Source organism: Triturus cristatus, chromosome 1_2 (genome assembly GCF_964204655.1).
Source record: "Triturus cristatus chromosome 1_2, aTriCri1.1, whole genome shotgun sequence".
Lineage (NCBI taxonomy): Eukaryota > Metazoa > Chordata > Amphibia > Caudata > Salamandridae > Triturus > Triturus cristatus.
The window spans coordinates 971,951,376-971,965,325 of record NC_140580.1 but is presented as its reverse complement, the minus strand read 5'-3'; the positions used below and the strand labels follow the sequence as shown (position 1 = coordinate 971,965,325).

Here is a 13,950-nt window from a genome sequence, read left to right as displayed (position 1 = left end):
GTCGTGGTGGAACACAAAAAACTTGTCCAAACGGTGGCCGTTCCTCGAACCTGTTCCACAGATAGTGCTCACGACAGACGCATCACTCACAGGATGGGAAGCCCATCTCCTCGGACATACAACCCAAGGCAAGTGGACCACTCAACAAAAAGTGCTCCATATCAATCACCTGGAACTACTAGCAATATTTCTAGCTTTAAAATCATTCTAAGTACATGTACAAAACAAAGCTGTCCTGATCCGGACGGACAACATGACAGCCATGTACTACATACAAAAACAAGGAGGCACACATTCTCTGCAGCTGTCCCATTTCGCACAGAACATTTGGAGATGGTCCATCCCACAAAATATATATCTACTTGCCGAACACCTTCCAGGAGGTCACAATCAGATTGCGGATTTGTTAAGTCGACAAACACAACAGATTCACGAATGGGAACTGCAGTTCTTCTACCATTTTTCCAGATGTGGGGCCAACCAGACATAGATCTGTTCGCCACACACGAAAACGCAAAATGCCCAACCTTCGCCGCCAGGTTTCCACACCCATTGTCCAAGGGTAATGCGATATGGATGAACTGGTCAGGCAGATTTGCGTATGCTTTTCCGCCACTCCCACTGATTCCACAAGTGATACGCAAGCTCCGACAACAGCCTCTCAAACTAATCTTAGTAGCTCCCACATGGCCACGCCAACCGTGGTTCACAACACTGTTGGAACTCTCACTAGTTCCGCACCAAAAACTATGCATGTCCCCATCCCTGCTAACGCAGAACCATGGAGAGATCAGACATCCAGATCCAGGTCAGCTGAATCTGGCGATCTGGCTCCTGAAGTCCTAGAGTTCTGTTACCTTAACCTACCACCAGACTGTATGAACATCATTAAAGAAGCCCGACGCCCTACTACTAGAGCTTGCTATGCTGCAAAATGGAAAAGATATGCCATTTACTGCACCAACAACCATATTGATCCACTGGATGCCTCCATCCAGAATAGCATTTGCTACCTGCTGCCCTTGCAAAGATGTAATCTAGCATACTTATCCATATGTTTACATCTAGCAACACTTGCTGCTTATCTGCAAAACAGGCAACACTTGTCACTTTTTAAAGTCCCTGCAATTAAGGCCTTCATGGAGGGCCTGAAAAGAATCATTCCTCCTAGGTTACCACCCTCTCCAGTGTGGAATCTAAATATTGTTCTTACCAGGCTCATAGGACCCCCATTTGAACCTTTACATAAATGCGAACTGCAGTTTCTCACATGGAAAGTAGCTTTCCTTATTGCCATCACCTCTCTTAGAAGAGTAAGTGAGATCCAGGCTTTAACCATTCAAGAACCATTCTTACAATTACATCGTAACAAAGTGGTTCTCAGAATAAACCCAGAATTCTTTCCTAAAGTCATCTCTCCATTTCATCTTAACCAATCAGCAGAGTTACCAGTGTTTTTTCCAAAACCGGACTGCGTAGCGGAGAGAGCTCTACACACCCTAGATGTAAAAAGAGCCCTGCTTTATTACATTGACAGAACCAAATCCTTTCGCAAAACAACTGCTTGTAGCTTTCTCCCCACCGCATAAGGGTAATCCCATCTCCAAGGCTGGGATTTCAGGGTGGATCGTCAAATGTATCAAAATATGCTACCAGAAAGCGAAACGCACATTGACAATTCCCCCTAGGGCGCATTCCACACGCAAACTAGGGGCCTCTATGGCATTCTTAGGGACAATTCCCCTAGAAGACATTTGTAAGGCAGCAACATGGTCTACAATACACACCTTCACTAAACACTATTGTGTTGACGTGCAAGCCAAGCAGCAAGCTTCTGTGGGCCAAGCTGTTCTTAAAACTCTTGTTCAAACTACTGCAACCGATACAGGTGACCACCGCTAGGGGAGATACTGCTGTACAGTCTATGCAAGTGTGTGATCTGCAGCTCATATGCCTTGAACGGAAAATGCTACTTACTAGTATGCATCTGTTCTTGGCATGTAAAGCTGCAGATCCTCACATGCCCACCCACCTCCCCGGGACCTGTATCTGTTCCAGTTCTATCTTACTTAAAATTACACACATGGACATCTTTTTCTTTCTACTAACTCCATCATTTCTCATCATGGCGAAAAACAATCTAAGGATGGAGTCGATGCCCATGCGCACTATCGTCCAAGGGAGGAGTCCCCTATCTCGTGACTACACAGACTTCTTCCAAGACAACATCAAGGTGCAAGCATTCGAGCCAAACACCACATGACGATCTAATGCAAGTGTGAGGATCTGCAGCTCTACATGCCAAGAACAGATGCATACTGGTAAGTAGCATTTTCCTCTTCTCCCTTGGGAGACTTTTTTTAGTTAATCATTACTGTTTGAAACAATTAAAATAAATGCTTTTTGATTCTCTTCTTTATGTAACCGTGTCATTGTATTTTCCAGACAAAAACAAAGCTCTGAAATTCTGAAGTCACTTGAAACGGAGAGGTAAAGTAAAGTAACGGTTTTACATCTTACTCTGAAAAAAAACTTTGCTACATTTGGTATAATGACATAAGCTGGAGCTGGCCAGGTTGGTGCATTTGTCTTCTTGGGTGACTTGTCTTCTCCCTCATTACAGTTGTATGTTATGATCACCTCCTCCTACTAGATTAGGGGGAATACACATGCCAACCTCTATTTTTGTTTCTGTAATGAAGTAGTGTAGTAATAATTAGGGGTCAGAAAATATGGTGTTTTGTACCTCCCTGTGTTGCCTTTTAGACCTTTCAGACTGCTTTTAGACACTATTGAGAAGAAAGGACAGTAGGTGATTGGGCAACAGTGGTCAAGGTAGAGGGTCAGAGCAGGAAACAGGATTGCTTCAATGCAAAGTTAGAGAGAGTTGGAGAAGGGAGAAGATTTCTTTTGTTTAGCAAATATTTAAAGCCTTATGTTGGGATTTTGGATATTGAAAAGTGGAAGGTGGATGAAACGCTCAGAGGAGTGAAAGTTGGTTAATTACGGAAGCACATAGGAAGAGGACAGGATGCGATTCCAAAGCACAGCTGAGCAATGCTGAATAATAGAAAAGGAGTTGGGAGAACTGAAAGACAGAATGATAAAATGGCATTAGAAAGCCTGGAGGGAGGACAGGTTAGAGGTAAAGATTGAGGTGAAAGGAGATTAAGACCAAGGCCTCCCCCTTTTTGATGTATCTCCAGAAGCAATCAGTTTTTATTTCCAATGCACAGATCATTATGAGAGAGAGATGAAGAGACAGAGAGGATGTGGGGAAGTGGGCTATTAGGCTTACAAATCTTGTGGAAGTACAGATAAATAAGGTTTTGGTAGAGAAGCCATCCCTGGCGTGTTCCAGGAGAAACCCTGGTACTCTCCGACCCTAGGACAGCATTGTTTAACCTATCAGAGGACTAGGCTTGATCCATTGAGGTGTAGGTGACTGTACTGATGAGGTAGTAGTGGTCTGGGTCTGATGACAGCTTGGTTGTATTTGTAAACTGTTAGGCATATGTTGGAAGAAGCAGAAATACTTTAGACTGACAACTGTTTCTGGAGCAACTGGTGACATCAACAGTGGAGCAGCTGAATGTATATTGCTAGCACTAGAAGGCCCTCTCTGTACAAGAAATTCAGTTACTGAATCCTAGACTTTATAACTGGATTGGGCTTTGGATATAGGCATGACCACCTACTCCACTAGACGTATTCCTTAATAATCAGTTTCTGAGGATATTTATAACCAACATTCATAACGGTTATAACTTCTGCTTATTAGGTAAACTGTAGCTAAGACAGACTTTTCCCTTCTTGAACAGTACACAAAGTATACTCCTAGATCTTAAAGGACCACTGTAGGAAGGTGGATATCTGACTATGGTTACCCCCAACTTTTTGCCTAGTGTCTAGCTGGTTTTTCGACTTAGTTGGCCTGAGATCCTGCCATTCAGGGTCTCAGCCTGTCTGCTCTCTCTTTAAAATGGACTCCATGTACCCTAGGTACATACACAATTGGTAAGGATCACCTTATTGGACCCTGTACAGTGTACCCTAGGTACCCAGGGCATAGGTGTACCCTAGGCCTCCCAGGGGCTGCAGCATGTATTATGCCACCCCTGGTCTGGCCTTCCAATTTGACACAACTGGCTGATCACTCAGCTGGGCTAAGTTGGTGTATCCACCTCTTACTTAGGTGTAGTATGCCTATACCTAATCTTAAATGGGACACATGTTAACCTATTAGTCACTCCTATGGCAGGCCTTAACAATCCTGAAGGCAGAGTGCTTGGTTTCATGTGAGATGGTGCTCTGGCATGAGCTGAGCCTGTCTGAAATCTCCCCTATGGTCAGGGAGTGACCATCTTGCTAACGCAAGCACCATCCAGCGAATCGACGTCTGCTTTGCCGGAGCCCGAGCCCGAGCCCAGAGACCGACAAGGACTGGACCTCCAGACCTCTCACCGCCCGATCCACAGTTCCTGCAAAGAAGGAACCCGTGGAGGCACCGAGACCCGTGGAGCCAGCCACCTTGGAAGACACTCGACTAAGCTGAATGCGCGACAACAGAGGCTCCCTCCAAGTTGTGCTTTGGGTCCTGTGAAGCCCAACATCCGAGCAGCATCTGCACCAAAGGTGAGCCCTCCAGCATCTCCACGATCTGCGTGGGGCCCCTCTGCACTTCGCGACTCGACGCGCCTACCCGGTTACTGGTCCGTTGACTAGTGGCCATCTTGGCGACCATCTTGAAAAACTACGACGCTGGTCTGGTTGCTCCAGACTGGCCCCTGCTTCCCTCCAAAGGAGCAGCCCCTCTGACCTTGCTGGTCAGAGCTAACAGCTTTCTTCACTTCCTGCGACTCCTGCTTTTGCCAAGGCTTGTTTGCTTCTTCTGAGTCGCCGACACCGCCGACAGCGAGAGCCTGCGTGGGACAGCTCGTTTACCGACTCCTGGACGTCGTCGACCTTCAGGGACCACGTGGCTGCAGAGACAAGCTACATCTCTTCACCTGTTTGCACCCGACATCGCCTGGTACCTACCTGGTGCCACGCCGGTCACTGGCTAGTGACTGTGAACACTGTCCCCTCTGCTTACAGGTCTTCTACACTTCCGATCCATCCTTGGATCCACCGCATCTCTTCTGGACCGACCGCCTGCAGCATCTTTGTCATCAGGCTCCATTGAACAGATAGACGAAACCCGACGCACTTCGAGCCCTATGCACCCGCTTCCTGTGGGTGAGGTAAAGCTGGCACTCCGGTGCACAAGTGTAGAGTAACATCTCTAGTGTCTAGGTTTGAAGTCTTGAATTCGTAGTGCAACCAGAAGACCCTTCTAGCAGTAACTTTTGAACATTTACGCACCCATTGAAAACCTATGGGCGCCCGCGTGTAACTTTCCTCACTGCACACGCGACCCGTGGACCTCCTGGTCACTAACTAAAGTTAGCTCCTTGTAGGCCCAGCGATTCTAGAGGCCCTAGGCCTTCTCCCTTTCCTGTTCGTGGTACTTATACCACTATTTTAGTATATGGTTTGAGCGGCCACCAGGGCCTATCCATATAAAGTGCAACTTTCGTATATTGTGATACTTTCTTGTTTAACGATTTGTGCTGCTGTGCTCATAAAGAGTCTAGGGGATACTTTGAGTAATAAATACATATATATTTTGAATATATATCTGTGTGGTGTCCTTTCATTGGCATAAAGGGGGGTTACATATGGTAAAACAGCTTGCTTAACATGCCTAAACGAGTTTAGCCTGAAAGACTGCTTAGCCTACGCTACCACTAGGGCAGCTGGTCCGAAAAGGTTGACTTACAACCACACCATAAGGGTTGTTTGGCATGGTACAAGGTGGTCACTTTAAGTAGTGAACATCATATACCAAGCCAACTTCGCACATTGGTGAGCAGCGGTTGGGATTTGAGCTTGCTGTTGTTTTACCTCTGTAATCTCTTTGTTACCAATTGAAAGATCATACAGGTACCTTTAGGTACATATAAAACAAGTTAGTTATATACTTAAGTTCTACTGAACTTAGTTGTTGTAGAGCAAAGGGAGTAGCACACCCTGACTACAACTACTAGATAGGTTTAGTAGGAAAACCCAAGTGTAGGTAGTTGCAACACTTCCACCCACACTTAAGAGCAATGGCTGGGGCAGAGGGGTCCAAGGTACCCATCTCTGCCGAGAGTGACCCCCAGAGGGCACCATCCATCTTTGCTACCCTAAACCAGAATGAGCTCAGGCAGTTGGCTAATTCCCAGGGGCCTTAAACAGCCCAGGAACCCTACCTCTGCTGAACTCAGAGAACTCTTGAAAACTGATGAAGATCAGAGAGCTCTCAAGAAAGCCTCCCAGTTAGGCCCCTCAGGGACTGGAACAGGAGGCCCTCCTTCTGAAGATGCTACTGAAGCACCCCTTCCTAACAGTCGCCCCTTAGGTGAGAATCAGACTACAGATGATGAGGATCAGCATAGGGACGAGAATGACAAGGGGGATGAGTCTGATAATAGTAGTGATTCTGATGGGAGAAATAGCCCAGTGCCAAGTGTTATACTTGGCACAGCTAACTTAAGACTATTTGGGAATGACAATGGGTTCCCCCCATCGAGTTTCCCCAGTGGACTTAACCAGGGGTTTGGGAGACAGAGGAATCACTCTGGTGACTCTAATGCCTCTCATGCCTCTAGAGGCTCTCAGGGTCAGTCCAGAAGAAGGATGACCAGCCCTCAGAGGAGGGAGCATGAGGCCAGAATGCAGGAAGCTCAGCTGAGAATCAGGAAACAGGAGCTAGAAGTAGCCCTGATGGAAGAGAAACTGAACAAGGCTAGGCAACCTAGAGAGAGTGGGTCTATACCCACTGGTGGCAGCATTGTCCCGAGGGACAAAGATAGGGTCTTTGATAATAGGAACCTGTCCAAGGTTGTGCCCCCTACAAAAGTGGGGATGATATCCACAAGTGGATGACTGCTCTTGAGAGAGCCTGCAAAGTACAGCAGGTTCCTGAGGACCAGTGGGCAGCAATCGTATGGCTCTCCTTTGAAGGTAGAGGCAGAGATAGACTCCTCACTGTTAGAGAGGAGGATGTCAGAAACTACAGAGCCCTGAAGAGTGTCCTGGTTGATGGGTTAGGCTTAACCACTGAGCACTACAGGTTAATGTTCAGAGATACCCAGAAGGCACAGACTCAGGACTGGTCTGAATATGTGGAATGTGCCACTAAGGCTTTGGAGGGTTGGTTGCTGGGAAGTAAGGTTTCAGATTATACAGGATTGTACAATTTGATGATGAGGGAGCAGATCCTTAGTAATTGTCAGAACCAGCTTCTCCATCAACACCTGGTAGACTCAGATTTGACCTCTCTCCAAGAATTGGGAAAGAGGGCAGATAAATGGGTCAGGACCAGGATTGGGCCTAAAAATCAGGGTGGTGACCAAAAGAAAGATACCACCAAGCCTCAAGAGAAGGGTGGGGATAAAACAAAAGAGAAATCTTCCTCAGGGACCCAAAACTCCACACAGGGTGGTGGGTCCCAAGCTCCCTCCTCTACCACAGTTAAAAAGCCTTACTGCCATGAATGTAAAATTCCTGGGCATTGGAAAACTGACAGCAGTTGCCCAAAGGCTAAAAACAAAACTGTTCCTCCAATTACTCCTGTCACACCACCTAGTACTATCAGCAGTAATCCCCCAGGTGGTGGGAGTGCCCCCAAAAATTTGGGTGGGTTTTCTTGGGGAACACAGGGGGACCCTGGCTTAGCCAATTCCCCTATAGCAGCTACTCTTGTCTGTGATGGTGGCATGGGGTTTGCCAACTTCACTGCCTGTCCCAACACTTTGGGTAGGTACAGACAGGAGCCCTACATCAACGGTAGAAAAGCTGAGGCCTACAGAGACACTGGAGCTAGCATCACTATGGTGGCCCATAGGCTAGTTCCCTCTGAGCAGCTTTTGCCTGGTTGCTCCTACCAGGTAACTAACATTGATGGCAAACAGAACAGTCATCCCATGGCAAAGGTATGTCTCAGCTGGGGAGGTGTCACTGGCCCTAAAAGGGTGGCAGTGTCCCCAACCTTGCCTGTAGACTGCTTACTGGGGAATGACTTGGAACTCTCAGCTTGGGCTGGAGTTGAACAAGACACCCATTCTAAAATGGTAGGCCTTTCACAAAAGGGTAGTGGGGTTGTGCCAGCCACAACCCCTGTCCAAGTAGATTTCCTCCCTGAAAAGGTTGGAAGGGCAGTGGTAGCCACAGCCCAGGCAAAGACAGACTTCCCTGTAGAGACTGGCAGAGCTGTGACAGCCACAGCTCAAACCCAAACTGAGTGCCCCCCTGAAAAGGTTGGCAGGACTGTAATGGTCTCAGTCCATACTCAGACTGACATAGGTGTAGTGAAGCCTGAAACTATGGATCACTCCACACAAACAGAGAGTAGTGGGGAGGAAGAAAAGTCTCCCTCTCCCCAGACATTAGGAAAAGGTCAGCCTCCTCAGGGATCTGACCTCACCCCTTGTGAAAGAACTGCCCCAGAGGTAGCCAGGCCTAGCCTGGCAGAGCCTCTGATGTCAGTGGACCTTTCCAAGGGGGGGACCCCGTCTGGTGCAGGTAGCCTGCCTCTCTCTACCCTGCCTCAGTCAGCCCAGGGCTGCAGAGGTCAGGGAGGCCAGTGGCCCCCAAGAGGGCCCCTGTCCACAAGAACCCCCCCATCAAAAGAAGGAGGATTGCCTGGCTAGTAGCCCTAGACAGGTGATGGTTAAACACATTCCTGTGGGATCCCCTTTACAGGTAGTTAGGGACCTCCCCCAGAGGGATTCTGTTGGGCACAGGCAAACATGGGACCTTAGGGCCCCAAACCTGACCTGTCCCTCCAGTAAGCCCACAAAAGGGACCCAGCCTCCAGCTTTAGGTAGCCAGAGGCTGACCCTGAGAGCACACTGCAACTCAGTTAAAGAAAGAAAGGCATCCATGGTGGAGGATGATTGGAGGAAGCTGAGGCCTCACTCTGAGGACACTCACTTCAGTACTCCATCTCAACACCAGCCTTTTACTTTGCAAAGACACACCAAAGGTAGAGATTCCCTATGGTGGAGACCCTATGATACCTTTAGGGTGAGGGATTGCTTAGTGGACCATGAGACAGGGGGTAACCATGCCAGTGCTGGTTCTTCCTTATATGGCCACTTAGGCAATATAGGCTTACCTGGTCAAGGACAGCCTTATCTCCCTTCGTTTGGGGGGGGGGGGGGGGTTGTGTAGGAAGGTGGATATCTGACTATGGTTACCCCCAACGTTTTGCCTAGTGTCTAGCTGGTTTTTCGACTTAGTTGGCCTGAGATCCTGCCATTCAGGGTCTCAGCCTGTCTGCTCTCTCTTTAAAATGGACTCCATGTACCCTAGGTACATACACAATTGGTAAGGATCACCTTATTGGACCCTGTACAGTGTACCCTAGGTACCCAGGGCATAGGTGTACCCTAGGCCTCCCAGGGGCTGCAGCATGTATTATGCCACCCCTGGTCTGGCCTTCCAATTTGACACAACTGGCTGATCACTCAGCTGGGGTAAGTTGGTGTATCCACCTCTTACTTAGGTGTAGTATGCCTATACCTAACCTTAAATGGGACACATGTTAACCTATAAGTCACTCCTATGGCAGGCCATAACAATCCTGAAGGCAGAGTGCTTGGTTTCATGTGAGATGGTGCTCTGGCATGAGCTGAGCCTGTCTGCAGTAGTCGGAACAACTTCCTTCTACCATTTCCAGATATCGCCATACCATATACTCTTAAGTGCATTATGAACCTCGCGGTTAAATGCTATCTTTGGTTTGGCTTTATCAAAACATGTCGAGTAAGGTGTCATACGAATTGGAATACTAACCCCTCGCCAATTCTGGCGACGGGGGTTAGCATTCCACCCTCCTAGAGGGACACGACATGTACAGAGCCTGAAACCCGGGTAAAATCAGACATAGCCTCAGCTCCACAAAATGGACGCTGCCACCACAGACACAAGTCTGCCCTCCTGCTGCTGGGAGTCCTTCCAGCTTGGGAGACGTGGACAAAGGGTTTCCTGCAGGGGAGGTGCGAGCTCCACCCCAGACAGGATTTTGTGTATTGGTCAGGTAGGGCTTGAAAGGAAACAGACATGCCTGAGGCTCACAAGGAGCCTCGGTGCATATGCCAGTTCAAACCGGTCCTGGGGCACACCAGCCCCAGACCTGGGGCGAGCTGGAGAAAGGATTGGGGGTGTAACCACCCCCCTTCCTGGTCCCACCCTTAGGGAGGGACCTAGCAGGTAGTCCGGCCCCTAGAATCCGCTTAAAGGTAGGAGCTGTGTCCCAAGACTTTAGACATCCTGGAATCAACTTGAAACTAAGAAGAAGACGGGAACTTCGACGTTCTGCTGCACAGAAGACTGAAGGAAATCTCCCCTATGGTCAGGGAGTGACCATCTTGCTAACGCAAGCACCATCCAGCGAATCGACGTCTGCTTTGCCGCCGCCTCCCGCCGGAGCCCAGAGACCGACAAGGACTGGACCTCCAGACCTCTCACCCCCCGATCTACAGTTCCTGCAAAGAAGGAACCCGTGGAGGCACCGAGACCCGTGGAGCCAGCCACCTTGGAAGACACTCGACTAAGCTGAAAGCGCGACAACAGAGGCTCCCTCCAAGTTGTGCTTTGGGTCCTGAGAAGCCCAACATCCGAGCAGCATCTGCACCAAAGGTGAGTCCTCCAGCATTTCCACGATCTGCGTGGGGCCCCTCTGCACTTCGCGACTCGACGCGCCTACCCGGTTACTGGTCCGTTGACTAGTGGCCATCTTGGCGACCATCTTGAAAAACTACGACGCTGGTCTGGTTGCTCCAGACTGGCCCCTGCTTCCCTCCAAAGGAGCAGCCCCTCTGACCTTGCTGGTCAGAGCTAACAGCTTTCTTCACTTCCTGTGACTCCTGCTTTTGCCAAGGCGTGTTTGCTTCTTCTGAGTCGCCGACACCGCCGACAGCGAGAGCCTGCGTGGGACAGCTCGTGAACCGACTCCTGGACGTCGTCGACCTTCAGGGACCACGTGGCTGCAGAGACAAGCTACATCTCTTCACCTGTTTGCACCCGACATCGCCTGGTACCTACCTGGTGCCACGCCGGTCACTGGCTAGTGACTGTGAACACTGTCCCCTCTGCTTACAGGTCTTCTACACTTCCGATCCATCCTTGGATCCACTGCATCTCTTCTGGACCGACCGCCTGCAGCATCTTTGTCATCAGGCTCCATTGAACAGATAGACGAAACCCGACGCACTTCGAGCCCTATGCACCGCTTCCTGTGGGTGAGGTAAAGCTGGCACTCTGGTGCACAAGTGTAGAGTAACATCTCTAGTGTCTAGGTTTAAAGTCTTGAATTCGTAGTCCAACCAGAAGACCCTTCTAGCAGTAACTTTTGAACATTTACGCACCCATTGAAAACCTATGGGCGCCCGCGTGTAACTTTCCTCACTGCACACACGACCCGTGGACCTCCTGGTCACTAACTAAAGTTAGCTCCTTGTAGGCCCAGCGATTCTAGAGGCCCTAGGCCTTCTCCCTTTCCTGTTCGTGGTACTTATACCACTATTTTAGTATATGGTTTGAGCGGCCACCAGGGCCTATCCATATAAAGTGCAACTTTCGTATATTGTGATACTTTCTTGTTTAACGATTTGTGCTCCTGTGCTCATAAAGAGTCTAGGGGATACTTTGAGTAATAAATACATATATATTTTGAATATATATCTGTGTGGTGTCCTTTCATTGGTATAAAGGGGGGTTACATATGGTAAAACAGCTTGCTTAACATGCCTAAACGAGTTTAGCCTGAAAGACTGCTTAGCCTACGCTACCACTAGGGCAGCTGGTCCGAAAAGGTTGACTTACAACCACACCATAAGGGTTGCTTGGCATGGTACAAGGTGGTCACTTTAAGTAGTGAACATCATATACCAAGCCAACTTCTCACAACCACTCAGTAGACTCCTCTTTCTGTCCATATGAAACCGCAGCCACTCTTTAGCTGTCCTATAAAGCAGACTGTCCTCCTCAGGCCTTGGTTTCATCAGTGTAACCGGTGCACAGGTTATAAAGTATGGGAGTTTGTTTTATGTATGGTCCCACCAAAATAGGGCTATCATGTTGGGGGACACGTGCATATTAGGCTCCATATCTTATTTATGTAAACAATTCTGTTGTATCCTTTTCACACTTATTAGGAGAGACCCTGATGCTCACCTGTCTACTTATGCAGCTTCATCTATTCCTCACTAAGAAAAAATAATCCATGCCAATATCTGCAGCAGAAAGAAATTGTGTGTGGTTCTATATTATCTCTTTTTTTATGTTAACCCCCAACATGTTTAAGACAATAAGAACAAATTAAGTGATTTTCATATACATTGATGGTTTTCATTTAATTTTCATTTAAATGTTTTAAATGCATGGGCATATTGCAGATTAAAGCCAGTATTTCAGAGATATCCTACCTGAGAAAGAGGGTGTCTGCACCTAATAGTGATCAGTTTTGTTTTTGAAGGCCACTGTTCTGTAGTAGGTATCCCAGCTTCGCAGCATTCCATGATGGACAGAGTATCTGCCATTGCTGACTTTACTCAGGCAAATGAAACAGACTCAGTATCAGATTTGGAAATTTGCTTTATAGATTTGTTTTAATGAAGAAATAAAAACGTAAGTAGTTCTAAGATCGTATGTAGCCTAAAATCCAGGAGCATATGTGCTGTACAGTACAGTGTTTGATAACCTCACTAGTCAACCAGCCAGGTGGGAACACTACCTACCAATCTGCTCCACTCAAGATTACCATCGGAGTTAGCCTCTGAGGGTCCCGGTTGGGCATTTTGGATATCCCATTGTTGGTGCGCACCATTGAGACTGTAACATTTATTCTGTGGAAACAGGAGTAACTGCTAACCCACTATACAAATAAATTGCCCAAATAGTAGATATCTTATAGGTGTGAGCCTTGAGGTTAGACCTATTTGACCATGGGACCCTTGGTTGCCCATGCTTTGCAGTTAGTCACAGAAATAAAAATAGAAAAGGTTTCACTGTAGCTAAGGCAGCAAACATTTCTCAAGGAAGGGCCAACAACAGGCTCATTGCTGATTTCCATCCTCTATCACATTCCCTAACTGTCAGGTCTACAGTATGCGGACAAGATCAATTGGCTCTTGCTATGATATGGAACAAAATATCCTTGTCTGCCTTGGATAGATCCCAGTTTTCTGAGATACACTTAGGGTCCTATGCCTTGGGTAGAACATGCATTAAAGGGGTTGCGCACACTGTCATACCAGCAATGTATCAAATTATTCCCTCAGAGATTCTGAATACGGGTACATGTCATGGAGAATCTTTCAGAACCAAAGACTGTTGCAGTTACATTCTTCTAATGCCACATTTGAGAACTGATTCATATTTCTCTAGTATTGAATCTTGCATATATTCACATACTTGTATCATTCCCCATTGTCGAAGTGGGATTCCCACGGTACCATGGTAAAGCTGTGTTTATCACTATAATAGGCTCCAATGTTAATGAACAATCACTTAGATAGCCTAGCTATGTCCTTTTAAAAAAAGGACCAAACTTCAAACCTTAACCAATTAGGCGGTAGCACCCTTTAGAATACTTCCAAAGAGAGGCTGATTCCTTCAGATTTTCACCGCAGGCTGTGTAAAGGGAGTCTCCCAGAGCTCTGCTCAGTTTTTTTACTTCCAGATCTTAGAAAGCTACTTCTACTTCTCCTAAAATGTCTGCTACAGCAAGGCAAGCTCTTTTCAAACCCTGCAAGACCTGAAAAAAGAAAAGGGTACATGTAGATTGTCGTTTAGTTCCCACTAATCTGTAGGCTCTGCGCATTTGTTGGACAACATAAACTTTGGGTGAGGTGCCTA

At 47.5% G+C, this 13,950-nt stretch overlaps 1 protein-coding gene across 1 annotated transcript in view; it reads left to right on the top strand.

Annotated features, from left to right (window-relative positions):
- Nucleotides 1-13,950, top strand: part of LRSAM1 (leucine rich repeat and sterile alpha motif containing 1) — a 390,590-nt gene that overhangs the window by 251,192 nt on the left and 125,448 nt on the right. Inside the window, exon 14 of the mRNA XM_085610452.1 lies at nucleotides 2,446-2,490. Coding sequence (XP_085466578.1) covers nucleotides 2,446-2,490 — 45 coding nt within the window. The remainder of the gene's footprint in view (nucleotides 1-2,445; nucleotides 2,491-13,950) is intronic.